Source organism: Cebidichthys violaceus, unplaced genomic scaffold (assembly GCF_023349555.1).
Source record: "Cebidichthys violaceus isolate CVI_PGR_0920_01 unplaced genomic scaffold, fCebVio1.0.p SCAF_3, whole genome shotgun sequence".
NCBI lineage: Eukaryota > Metazoa > Chordata > Actinopteri > Perciformes > Stichaeidae > Cebidichthys > Cebidichthys violaceus.
Window position 1 is genome coordinate 7106416 of NW_027176483.1, and position 13904 is coordinate 7120319.

Here is a 13904-nt window from a genome sequence, read left to right on the forward strand (position 1 = left end):
TTTTTGAAACCTTTTAGGAAAGATGGTGAAACGTGAATGGAAAATGTGGCCCTTAAGCTAACAACATAGCTATAGTCTATTAGCCTCATATATATATATATATATATATATATATATATATATATATATATCTATATATATATATATATATATATATATATATATATATATAGAGAGAGAGAGAGAGAGAGAGAGAGAGAGAGAGAGAGAGAGAGAGAGAGAGAGAGAGAGAGAGACCAATGTTGGCCCACATTCAAACAAGAACCTCATAAAACCATATAAATAATGAAAATAACCTTAAAAACCTTGCAAAAACTAAAAAATGGAACTGCAACAGTAACAGTATCAAGCTGAATTATGTGGCGAAGTGAATAACAGAGAAATGCCACAGGGAACGTGTTGTTGGTGGCATAAGAGCTTAAGACGTCACAGTGAGCATACAGAAGTCAGAGGTTAATAACCCAGAGTCGGCAGTTTCACTCTCTGTAGGCTGCGGCCTTGTGCTGATGTCCTCGGGGAAGTCTTCAGGGGCATCTTCACACCTCCTCTGCTGGTTCCTTCATGTGTAGGTTCTCACTGAGGCCAGAGCCTGTGCTGTAGAGAGAGAGAGAGAACGTAAGACTTTTTAATGGGGGTTCAATTATGCTCCAAAAATAATACCAGACAAGGGATACGTGACACAGTTCCTCTATACACTCAGTGGCCACCTGTACAGTCTAATGCAAGCCAAAACAACTGCCATAAAGTCAACTTTTATCATGCCTATAATATTCAGGTTTGGTCGACTCCCTTCATGAAGGTCTTATACTTATACTGTAGTACATACAAACACATCACAACGGGCTCCCCTCATACTGTTACATAACTTTCCATCGATCCCTTCATTATGACATCGAGACAACGATTAAAAACACTTTAGCATTGTGAGTTTGGACAAAACAGGTTGATGAAGGCCCTTACTGGTGCTACTACACACACATGAAGTGAGACCCATCAGAGAGTTGAGGGGGTGTGTTAGGAGGCTGTGGAAGGGGTGAGGAAGAGGACGACGGGCTTTTCACTGGAATGAAACAGAGCGAGATGTCCAACACACGCAGGCAAACACAAAGTAACAAAGACACATCACATCTGTAGCTAAACGGCCAAACAACACAGAAAATAATCACTGAAACTAATGAAGACACTACTGAGACTACAATGATTAATGACTGAACACAAAGACAATGGAAGCAGCTGATGAACCACAATGAACACAGGCTCACACAAGCTTTTCTTTCACCACATGCCTTGTTTGATCCCCTCCCTCTTCCCTCCAGAGACGTACCTGCTACCAGCTTGCTGCGTTTGGAGGCCTCTGCTGCCAGCTCGTAGGAGATATTAATCATCTTCTCTTTCTCCTGCACGGTAACCTCCACTTCAGTCTCCTCCTCCGGGCTTAGGGCCATACTAGGCAGCACATTCTGCATGCTGGGAGAACAAACACACATGCAAAATGGTCTATGTAAGAAGCAGTATACAGCTTCATCTGTAAAACATAGTTTCAGAATAAACACGATTACCTCGGGACGGAGAAGCTATCTTAAATCAATTCAAGAGGGCTGACATTTAGAATCAAATGTCACAGTGGCTGGGAGATGAGAGCATCTGAGGCACTGCTCTGCATGGGAAGAGCCGGCATCTATCGGGATGTTCGGCTGTGACCCCAAACTTACCCCTCACTTACCCAAAGTTACCCGAAATACCGGCGCTCACCTGCAAAGGTAGCCTCTTTGCCCAATGAATCCATACCTAACATCAGTGGTCTGATCAACCGTGTGCTTGTTAAATCAAAAGTTACCTCAACAGAAAGATCATGATGACTCTTGTACCTGTTTTTGGCTATGAGGGCTTTGATGCGATCCACTTTCCTCTGCTTATCAGCCTCCTGCTCAGGGCTCAGAGCCTCCTCGGGGTCTGACTCCACATAACGCTCAGGAATCAGCACTTTGTCAGGCACAGAAAGCTGAAGAAACACAACACCAGCAAACACTTTACAGTGCACACTTCATACAAATGAATGGGGTACTACATGCTTTACCAATAGACTCCGCAAGCTAAAAAAATGGAGATAGAAATCTGAAATTGATGTGAACAGAACATTTATAAACAAATAACAGATGATCGTCATCGTTATCATCAGCACAGGGAGCCTGTTCCACATTTTCATTTGGCTGTGTACAAACTAAATGGAGCGTCACCGCAGGATTTGTCCTCGAGCGAGAAACACTTAATGTGAGACATTCTGCAGCGTGCACAGATCAGTTGGGAATTCTATTGATGTGATCCAGAGAAAAGGGCGTGAACTCTTGTAAAGACTGCAAGAAGTAACTCAAAATCAAGTGTGTGGCTTATAGGCAGCCTATGAAAAGATTTTTAGTATAAGGAGTATTTATAGTCTCATGCACATGCCTCTGGAATAATTCCTGCCTACAATGTTTTGCAACTTTGCATTTTGGTAGATTGATTTAAAAAAATGTGCTTCTGCACATACATTAAACATGTGTCTAAATAAGTGTGGTATTAAGTGTATACTTAAGTGTTTTCCTAAATGATTTGCGTCTCAGTCTGATGAGTGAGCCTCACCTCTCGGTCCATATTTAAGTGGTCATCCAGCGAGGCTTCTTTGAGACGGGCGATCTCCTCGGCAGGCGTCTCCTGGTCCCTCACCACCTCCTGCTGCCGGAGGGAGGCCTCCAGCATTTGGATGTCACTGCATATCCCCTCTTCTCTGCGCCTCATTTGGGACTAGAAGAGACACAGAAAAAAAAAAGGGACAAAAATGTAGAGAGATTGGTTCATGACATGAACTGCAGAATTTGACATCAGCCTACTCAGAACTTAAGTCAGCAGTCCCCCAATACCTGCATGCGAAAATGGTTTTCCTTCGTAAAAGAGTGACTGCGGGAGGGCGTGTTCTCCTGGCTGCCGCCCCGGATGTGGAGCCCTTTCTTTTTCTCCCTGAGGGCGCCCTGCTGGTGGCGGCGGATTCTGTCCAGCTGCTCCTCCACGCTCATCCTGGGCCGCCCGCTTTCCGCAGCACACAGCTGCTGCTCCACCGCGCTGCGAGGACGCTCCTGTTGGCCAGAGAGGACGACCACAGACACGCAGACCGGAAAGGGACAGAGAAACACAAACAACACACACAAAATACATCAAAGTTAATAATACTGTAGCATGCTAGGAGGACAAATGTCACAACGGTTAAGTTTTAACTATGTAAAGCCACAGTTTGGGTGTGTAGCTAAGTGGCGCCATAGTGCGGTCGGGTCAGATCTTTGCAGAGTATACTAGCTATTGTTAAAAAAAACAGTCTCAATGTGACCAAGTACTCTAATCACATCGTCTCTGGCAATACTGCACGTACTGGAAAAAAAACGCTTTCAACTTCTTTCAACAAAGTAGTCAGGATTGACATAATAACCCCAATAATGAGTGTGAAATGGCTCTTTAATGCTCAGGCTCTTAGAACTAAAACCTGACTGGCTGCTGTGCACACACACGCTCCTGCTGGCACACATGGGTGCACTCAGAGAGGCTGGGGGCCTATAATGCCGGAGCAGGACAGGCTGATGATGTGAAGTGAACTGAGGAGAAGTTTCAGGTTTATGCAATGCCATAAGGGGGTTGGCTGATCTGGGTTCAGTCCAGAGCCCGAGGACGCAGCTCCCACTGTCCAGATTGTCCAAGAGGCTCGTGTCCAAGGGCCCGAGCTGAACTCTGGAGGCCCCGTGACACACTCTTGTACAACTATAGGCTATGTGGCCCACAGGGAAGACCGCAGCTCTGTATGTGTGCTCAGCTGACAAGTTCACGTAGGTTCATTTATACGATATGTCCATCATTTTTTCCCCCAAACACAAACACATACAGACACACCCTACAGTGTGGTGCACTAATGACATGGTTAGCATATTTAAGTTGATAGTGTTGGGAGGCTGGAAACTGTATAAACCGAGCTTGGCATCTATTTTATGACGGCCTGGTTTTAGGAGCGTGAGTCACACCCTGGTCACGTGATGACTGCCACATGTTGACTTTCAACCAACAGCTTAATAACCCTCACAACCAAGTAAGTGGGAAGTAAATGCAATTTGAGTGGTGGCCAGTTTGCTGTGACCACAGGAGGTTTACAATGACGAGATAAAAAACAAGAGCAAAAAGCAATCATCATCATCATCATCATCATCATTATTATTGATTTTCTACTGCCTAGAGACAAAGATGGTTTGCCACACAGAAAAATAGGTTTTAGTTAGTCAATTTTAAAGTTAGTTCCTGACAACAGATGGCAATATCTAGCAGCACATGGGAGTCCATGAGGTTACACATGCTGAGAACAATTTACAGTTACCATCAGACTCACCGTCCTGGGGTCTGGTCTCCTGCTCTTCCTCAAGGTAACATATGAAGCTATGGAGGAGGACTCAGGCACTGGAGATCTGGTCCTGGGTGGGACAATGCCAACTGGGTAGGACACCCCTAGCAGGTAAAAAAGACAAGGCCTGGTTAATTCGTAGCAATTCACTGAATAGTATACCATATTTAATTACAATATTACGAAATTAAAAGACAGTGTCATTGAAGAAAAGTCATAAGCCTGTACTTAAAAGTATGATCATTTTACCATCAGTTTAGCAAGTCTATCGGATACAATCTTCCGTGTATTGGTGAGACCTTGACTGTAAAATCTGGCATCAAGTACACTCCACCGACAATTACAGTATTTCCCGCAGCATCGGCAAGTTGCTACTATTGATTGTGTGGCAGTGTGAAACAAGAGAGGAGCTGGAGTGTAATCATTTAACTTCAGAACTGCCGTAAGCTGTTTCACCAAATTTAGACCAATTTGCTCTTTTCTAAACCACCTCTTCACAGGTAATGTATAGTGACATAAGGTCTGAATTAAGTCCAGTTAATTGGATAAATAAGTTATCACTGGAACACAAACCTGAGCAGTGTAAATTAAATCCAGTGTGCCAAAAACTGGTTGTCGTGAGACCTAGCTCAATGATTTGGAGAGAAGCCTAACCTTGTATTCATGCTCTGTGTCAAAGTGATGTCTGTGCTAGAAACAACTTTATTATTAGGTCGGCCATTAATTATTTCATCAGGCAATCGAGTTTGTGTCAGTGCCAACCAAATGGGTAATCTAATGGAAAACTCTAGAGTTACCATAAACTGGCATCATATTGCTCGGCGTAATGTACCTTTGGTTCCAGAATGTTCTCTATCAGACGCGTGTTCAGATCGGTCCTCTCCATTGCTCTCATCCACTTCAGCCACTGTGGTGAGCTCTGGTTCACTCTTATACAGCCGGTAGTCTGGGCCCTGCAGATGAGAGAGAACAAGCTCAACACACACACACACACACACACACACACACACATTGATCTATAGTCATGGTTGATTTATAGTCATGGAGAGTTTGGCTCCAAAGTAAGATATCAAACATTTGACAATAATTGACATTTTCTCTTACAGAATGAGTCTTTTACTTGGCAATCTTAAAAACTCTCCATGTTGTTTTGAGTGTGGCACACTGTTTTACAGCCAAATGAAAAAGTAGGCAGCAGTCAAACATGGCTTAGTTTGCAACCAAAGACAGAAAACAGCAAAACAAACAAAATCGCTACTTTTCAACACACAGAAAAGGAAAACAAGAAGGCAATTCAATTCAAAAGAGAACAAAAAAAGACACACGAGTGAGGCTTCATCCAATGAACTGAAAGTATAAGGTAATGGAAGTATGGCATCAAGTAAATAAAGGGATAAAAAAATCAAAAACACATGAAATGTCCGTCAAAATGAAAGTGAGAACCATCACAGCGGGCGATGACGTGTGATGACACAGATGAGAGCGGGCTCAGCCAGGAGGTCGACGAGTCGACGAGCTTACACTGTGCGTGCCATTCCTGTGACTGGCCTTCCTGTCCTCCGGCCTGTGGAGCGATGGAGGGCGCACACCAGCATGAGAGGGCATAGGGGGCACGGTGGAGGGGTTGGGCTCGTAGGACTGGGGGAGGGGTGGCCGTGGGGGTACGGAGTCGTCCTCCTGAAGGATTGCACAGTGCATGACAGGGAGCAAAAATGACACATGGCGTCCACCACGCACGCTCAGGGCAACCACCATCTGGTACAGAGCAGTTCTGGCTCATAGGATGGGCAAAGCCAGCTGATTTAGCCAGAGAGAGAGAGAGCTCCACAAGCTGTCACAGGGTGACCGACACGTCCACTCAGATACCAGCAGCATGAGCAGGTCGATCGCTCAGCTAAAGCTGGTCATCGTGTACAGCTGTAGGGCTTCAACTACAGATTACTATAAAATATCTTTTTTTTCCCCTTACGATCGTGTCCAAAACCCAAAAAGGTATCCAAAAAAACGATGGTATTAAAAAAGAGAAACGGAACAAAACATATGCTGGAAGCAAATCTGTGCTTCATAAATGACTTACAGGGTGTCTGATCAAATCCCTCATTGTTTCAGTGCAGAATTGCATGAACATGTCTGTTAGTGGTGGTGCCTCACCTCATTGTTGTGTTTGCTGAAGTTGCTCTTGGGCCCATACAAGCTCATACCATCAGCAAGTCTCTCGGCTTTATGTTTATTGAGGGCTTCCATCACATCTTGAATCCTCCAAAGTTCTTTCTGGATGCGGACGTGCTGCTGGCTGGGAGGCTCCGTCTGAGTGTGCACACCAAACACACACACACACACACACACACACACACACACACACACACACACACCAGCAATTATTACCTGAAGATTAACTCGGCCTTCTGAACACAGGCCAGAAGAGCGAGAGAAACTGATGTGTAATTATCTCCTCACTGATGGCAGGTGTGTCTGAGAGTGAAGGGCACTTAAGAAGAGGATGTCCAGGCTCCCTGCTGTCTCTCGGACTTCTCTACTCTGAATTAGCTCAACCAGGAATAGCCGTGAGAACAGTTTCTCTCTGTCTCCACACTCCTCCCCGTGATGAAGGATAAGATAAAAGACAGACTTAATTAAGACCTGCTCCATCATCGCTACAGTCACCAATCACTGACTACGTTGCTTTGATCGCTCACGCTGCAGCTAAGGGCACTGGAGCACAGAAATCTTCTTCGCTTTTCCCCGAAAGTCAAAGAGAGTGTCTACAAAAAGGATGACTAGGTGTATCTGTGAATCTGACACAAATTAAGCTTTCTTTTTTTAAGCTTTGCAGTTTATGCTTCCCTAACCGAGGTCTGACTATTATGCCATGCCAGTTTTAGACAGCACAGATTAAAGCAGCGCAGCTTCAGTCTCAGGAATCATCCTACCTGGGGGCTTCCCAGTGCTTCAAGCTGTTCCAGGAGGTTGTTCTTAGCCAGAGTCACATCTCCTTCCAGCTGCTCGTACTCCCTCCACGACAGCTCCAACTCCTGGTTTGACAGAGACACACTTTGTGAATGACAAAAGAAAAAAACACTGTAATCTTACTAGCACTGCGGTAGAAAGAGAGCTTCAGTGTCCAGCATTAGTGAGCGCGAGTGTACTGTATGACTCACAGCTGCAATTCTGGAGAGCTCTCTGCAGGTGCTGAGCAGGCCGCTCTGCAGCAGGTCTCTCTGCTGGATAACACTCTGCATGGCAGCAGGGTGATCAGAGCCCATCTCTATCTCCTGGCTGGCTGAAAGCAGCGCTGTCTCCAGGGTGTGCTGAGGGAACACACGATGTAACAATCAGCAAACTGTAGTCATAAGGGACGGTTGAAGCCCCACTCCTTTCTGGCCCATGGTCCCTGTTTTTAGCTCCCTCACTTAAAATAACCAAGTTAAAATAAAGGAAAAAAAAGTATGTCTGCCAGTAACTTATTTTCTTTAATCGGTAAAACTGTGTATTATTTTTGTAACAAAGTGATTGCTGTTCATGAAAATATGAAAAATAATGACAAATGCCCACCACCGCTGTTTTCAGAGAGAAAAATAAAAATAAGCAAAACCCTAATTGGAGGACCTTGAACCAGATATTGTTTGATATCCCTACTTGAGCAATTACTTCATTTATGAATTCATAACCAAAACTTTCTGTTTATTATCAAAGCAATGAATAAGCCAATCACTTAAGAACTTAATGTGAGTATGTTTTGGATATTTAGTTGTTTTTATGGGCATGGAGGTAACTCCAAACAGACTACAGATTATTCCCTCCTTCACACTTCATTCCCTCATTTTAAAAAACAAATAAAAACATTTATGCAAGAACTCTCTGCTTGCATAAGTGACTCCAATGTCGAGTTGGATATGGTGAATGAACAGTGCATTACTGCTGTTGCACTGTGTACTTCTAACTTGATATTTGTGTCTGTATGCGTCAAAGCTGCACAGTGGACAGCCAGAAACACTAATCTATGAAATCCTTGCAAGCCAGACAGAAGTCTTGCAAGTTGATGACAGTAGCTAGGCTATAAATACACACTATAACAAATATAATAGACTTTTGTTTGTTCTGTCTTTCTCTGTGATCATATAAACATAACATAAGCTTTCCTATAATCTAAACAGAGTATAAACTGTGTAGTATATTTTTTGCACCACAAATCGTGTTTAGTAAGAACGTAATGATGACAGATGTGCAGTGTTTAATCACCTTCTCTCTGTACAGCTGCTGAAGTTTGTCCTCCTGTGTCCTCACCACTTTGTCCTGCTCACACAACCTGCTAAGTTTGGTCTGTAGAGAAAACGACAGAGACTCGTGACCCATCGCGTACGATGTAGTGTGAATGGAGCATCGTGTGAGAGCGCAACACTGCACTTACATCGATGTCCACTTCCTCTGGCACACAGGGATAGGCGTGATCCCTGTAGTCTTCTGGACTCAGCTGTGAGGACAGACACAACGTTAGACGGAGACAGCAAACACGCACATACACATTCGAATCTGGAGATCTAATGCAGTGTCATGACTAGGCTCTCTCACTGAGCCGCAGGATTTTGTCCTCAAGTGGAAACTCAGATTTTTTACTGAATCAGACGATCTAAGTTAACAAACCAACAGTGGGAGAGCAGCCAGTCTAAACACAGCCTCCTCTCGGATGACTACCCACAGTTGTTTGTCTCCATCAGCACAACGCAGTGGTTTTATTGGAAATGCAAAGGGGAAGGCACGTAAAACAAATCTTGCTTACTAAACTCTAGAGTCAGCGCATGAGCTGCATCCACTAACTGTGTTTTCTCCAGCAGATTCTCTGCAGCTATTAGTCCAAAGAGTGCCTGTTAGGTAGCTGTGGTCAACTTAGTGTGTGTGTGTGTGTGTGTGTGTGTGTGTGTGCGTGTGCGTGTGTGTGTGTGTGTTGCATTAGGTGCAGTAATACTTAAAGATATTCACAGAATAACGACATAACCACTAATATTCTTAGTCTATTAGTAAAGTCCAGGCTTAAATACAGACAAAAGCAATTTAATGGCAGACTGCATTGCAGTTACTTCTACACAAGTTTAAAAATGTATTAATATCACTCATCTAAAAAAAGTCACAGTGCTCAAATGGGAAATTATTTCAACTGCATTGGATCCCACGTTTCCAGAAAATCCATTCTTCACATAATGCTTCATCATTCATCCACTCTTCTGAATCTAAAATCAATAGATGTGCTGTCCATAAATATTAGGACAATGAGACATTTCTGTGTTGTTCTGTGTTTGTACTCACATTGGATATTAATTACTATAAAAGGTCAAAGTGCCAACTTTCAGCTTTCATTTACATCTTTATTGGGCCACAAAAACTGGTGGGAGCCCAGATTAATAAAAAAAAAAAAATAACACACAAATTAAGTAATCATATTTAATAGATGGTTTCAATGACTGGCTAGTCTACAAACTACAGACATCAGCTGACACTTTGTATTTCCCCTCAGACGCTCTGCCAGGCCTGAACTACAGCCATCTTCCCCTTTTTTTGGGTTTTTTTTTGCTTCTAGTCTGGTCTCCAGCAAGACATCACATTGCATTTCAGATCCCAAAAATGATTGGCTGTTTTGTCACACAGTATGTTTCGATTCATTACCCTGCACTTAACAAAAAGCCTTAAAACTAACTGTATGCACTTAACTTCATAAACAATATCACATTTCAAATCCAATGCGCTGGTCTACAGAGCCAAAACAACGACAAGAATGACTCACTGTCCAAAGACGTCCAGACTCCTCTGTGTATCAGTGCTCCACACTCACACCTGCACTCTTTCTTTCACACATTTTTGTTGACACCTTTCTCCTCAGCTGAACCACACAGTACAGTTAAAGCAGGTGGGACCTGAGGTCCACATGGCATTCCACACAGAAACATGCAGACTCTCCCACGGCGCAGGGGGGGGGGGGGGGGGGGGGCTTCACTGTGCTGTGGTGTTGATTTCAAGTGACATGGGGGAGGAAGACAGACTACTGGCAGCTGAACAGGTGGGAATGCAGCTGCTGCCGGACCATGGGTGGGATGGGGGTGGGGGGGGTCTTCGGCTGCACTTTTACACCGCGAGAGGCGGTCCCAAAAGTGGCAAAGTGATGTCATAGCCATCGTCACACGCAAGCCGGCCCTCTTTAACCTTTCCACAAGAGAGGGGGGGGGGGGTGAGAGGAAAGTAATGCAGACAGGTATAAAGGAAGAGAACATTCACCTAGAAAACATCTGTCTTCATCTTCATCATCACCCACTGACTGTATAAATATACTGGACTCCACAGCGGATACTGTCTACTCAGTTTTAGACCACTTAATCCTAACAAAAAATGAATAAAACAGCACTTGTAGACTCCAAATGAACTGTTAATAGAGTAGAACTTTGGAGTGGATATTTGTTTAAGATACTGGGATGTTATTGTGTCCTACTACGAGTGAACATTAATCTAGTTTATAAACTATAAACCATTAAAACAATCCTCTTTGGTTGCTTTTTTCACAGTAAGATATAGTATTTGGTAATGCGCTGGACTTAGAAGAGACATGTCTGACAACACAGAATTAAGTAAGACTAATTAGAGTCCCTCCGCCAAATCCAGGCGGCTCGTCTAATGAGAAGCAAAGCATTCTGCAAAGGGTTGTGAAAAAACCCCACACTAACCTTCACTGGTTAAAACAAGACGTGTAAAGAGGCTTTGGTAGCTAAATGGTTTAGGATAGTCACACAGCTAGCTGAGTGTTTTCTAAACATGTAGCAACGTCCAGAGTGAACTATATTCAGTTCCCACACACAAACTTCACAAAGACGGCGTGTGAGGGATTTCACTGAATGGTGACGTAAACACATCACACTACTCTTTGACAAGTCATGCCCATATCGGTATGACTTCTCACGACAAGAGAACAGTCAGAAGCGATGGATGAGGAGGTGCTGGCGATACAGACAATACAGGGAGACCAGTCTCAGGATGCCATGAGGACACCGAAGGAGGAGGAGCATTGCAAAACAGACCAAAATAACAACAGCGACTGGTGAGGAGGAGGCGGAGCAAAGCCTTCGGCTGGCCTTACTTGCTGGTAAAGTTGAGGCCTCGGGGCAGAGTTCTCAATCAAAGTGTGAGTCATGACGATTAAAGGGTCATTTTCCTTCATCTAGTCCAGTGTGGAGAGCAATATGTGGATACAGCAAGTGTCAGTTTATAGCAGCGCTTCACTTCAGACACGACAACTCTCTCTCTCTCTCTCTCTCTCTCTCTCTCTCTCTCTCTCTCTCTCTCTCTCTCTCTCTCTCTCTCTCTCTCTCTCTCTCTCTCTCTCTCTCTCTCTCTCTCTCTCTCTCTCAGCAGACTCAAACAGGGATGGGTGCAGCAGCGAGAAGCAGTAAGAGATGCTCACAAACATAATGCAAAGCTGTAAAACGCTTACGTGGCAGTGGATGGTAAATACTTTCAGAGTGAGGAGCAAACATGTAATCCTCAATGGATACACAATATGAGGCAAGCACATTGAAATATGGCTTCATCATCTCTATATTTATTGTATTGTGCCTCTGTGTGCTATATACACTTTTGTAATCACTCAAACTCTCAATGCACTTCAGAGCAATAAAATAACAGCAGATACAATTTATTTGCTGGCACCTAACGGTTCAATGACATGATACACAAATCTCTATATGTGCTGTATATGTTCACATCTCTAAACTATACAGAAGAGAGTGATGTCCAGATATTCAGATAATATAGCTGACAATGAATGCATGAATCTAGGATTGGGCATTGTAAACTAGCTCAGGCTACAGATGCTGTGGTATGTGGCATTGGTCCATGCTATGTAGGAGAACATTAAATAAAGAGTTAACAGGGCATCAAACAGGAAATCAAAAGGCTTTTTTTTTACAGCAGACTGTACTCTTTAATACAACAATAGCAAAGCATTGAATGTTCACTTGGGTTCATGACAGGAGACAGGGCCATGCAGTCATGCATTACCCCACCTGATTGTCCAAATACATGAGGTTCCTTTGGAGGTGATGGGAGAGAATGTCGTTCTAACGTCAGCAGCAAAAAGCAGAGGAAATAAAATGCAACAAGAGAGTGAGACCAAAGAAAAGGACGTCACAGTCTTTCTCTGACGCTCTCTTTCTCTCGCTCACTCACACACACACACACACACACACACACACACACACACACACACACACACACACACACACACACACACACACACACACACACACACACACACACACACACACACACACGTATAAAGTACGTACAAGTATGTCAGGTACAGTGTGCCCAGATATGAACGGACAGAAAAGGAAGGCAGGACAAGTCAAGGTGAAGGAATCAGGTAGCAAGTGTACTATATAAAGTAACAGAGTGAGTGCACTATGGGAAATGAAAGACTAGAGCTCCTTAATGACCGAATTGTGCAGCCATGTACTGACACAATGCAGGGAAACACAAAGAAAACGTGTTTTCTGTGAGTATCTTGATACTGAACCTACTAAACTCCATCAGGTAGGGCTACAATCTTTGGCTACACAAGGAGAAGAGGTTGATTATGAACCTAAATCCCTCATACCCAACCATCCTCCACCTCAGGCCTAGTTGACCCACATCAGGAAACTGTCAAGTCGGTACTCTGATGTCTTAGAGGGGACTCGAAATGCAAAAATCCTGAATTAACATTTACGTATGCCAGTGGCCTTAACCTCCTTAGCCGGTCACTCTTTAAGCTCAACGAATGGCTTTAAAGTTTCATTTCCGGCTAACATCTGCAGGGAATATTTAGAGAAGTAAAATGACTCAATCAACTGCTGACTCAGTTTGAAATGGATCAAATCTAATGATCCAATGAACTATATAAAGTTGACTGCTGGTTGTGAAATTAGCTGATCCCTAAATATGATGAAGAGATAACTTCAAGCCAAAGAAAATGCCTACTGTAGCACCTTTTCTCCCTAATTCAGCCAGGTGTGAAGAACAAAAAAAAAAAATCCTCTGGATCGAGATGGATGATGGAAGTGGTTAAAGATGGCACACACACCACACGCTAACACACAAGCCTGCAGGAGCGTCTCTGGGGGCCTGACCTTTGGGTTGTCTCCATCCACGTTTAGTTGCATAAGCTGTGCTACAGTGTGCTCCCGGATACTGTTTAGCTCTGCCTGCTGCCGCCGCAGCTTTATCAGCAGCAGAGTCAGTTCCTCAGGCTGCGAGGAAAGGAGGGAGGGAGGGAGGGAGGGGAAATACAGCCACAATAAAACAGGGACACAGCGCAAAGGGAGTAGGAGAGGAAAGGAGAGAACACACCAGGACAGGAGATTTAGACATATCACGCTCCCATTAGGTGAATAGTTGCTGTATCTAGTTTTTCATGCAGCTCAGGACCGTGAGATTATCCAAGGTGCAATCGCTGTCAGCAGCATGCAAATTC

The 13904-nt window shown here is 43.9% G+C and overlaps 1 protein-coding gene across 5 annotated transcripts in view; it reads right to left on the reverse strand.

Moving 5' to 3' along the window:
• Positions 1 to 188: 188 nt before the first annotated feature.
• Positions 189 to 13904, reverse strand: part of LOC137880870 (pleckstrin homology domain-containing family A member 5-like) — a 68345-nt gene continuing 54629 nt past the window's right edge. For 2 of the 5 annotated variants that reach the window (XM_068722416.1, XM_068722418.1), the window contains 17 exons: positions 13561 to 13680; positions 12457 to 12510; positions 11532 to 11612; positions 8823 to 8885; positions 8654 to 8734; positions 7573 to 7722; positions 7345 to 7446; positions 6566 to 6721; positions 5936 to 6091; positions 5247 to 5367; positions 4403 to 4518; positions 2901 to 3113; positions 2623 to 2784; positions 1869 to 2002; positions 1325 to 1467; positions 961 to 1060; positions 189 to 594 (listed from right to left, as the gene is read on the reverse strand). In XM_068722416.1, the coding sequence (XP_068578517.1) occupies positions 969 to 1060; positions 1325 to 1467; positions 1869 to 2002; positions 2623 to 2784; positions 2901 to 3113; positions 4403 to 4518; positions 5247 to 5367; positions 5936 to 6091; positions 6566 to 6721; positions 7345 to 7446; positions 7573 to 7722; positions 8654 to 8734; positions 8823 to 8885; positions 11532 to 11612; positions 12457 to 12510; positions 13561 to 13680 (1944 nt within the window). In that variant the 3' untranslated portion in view covers positions 189 to 594; positions 961 to 968. The remainder of the gene's footprint in view (positions 595 to 960; positions 1061 to 1324; positions 1468 to 1868; positions 2003 to 2622; positions 2785 to 2900; positions 3114 to 4402; positions 4519 to 5246; positions 5368 to 5935; positions 6092 to 6565; positions 6722 to 7344; positions 7447 to 7572; positions 7723 to 8653; positions 8735 to 8822; positions 8886 to 11531; positions 11613 to 12456; positions 12511 to 13560; positions 13681 to 13904) is intronic. The other 3 variants (XM_068722414.1, XM_068722415.1, XM_068722417.1) reach the window with 3 other exon arrangements.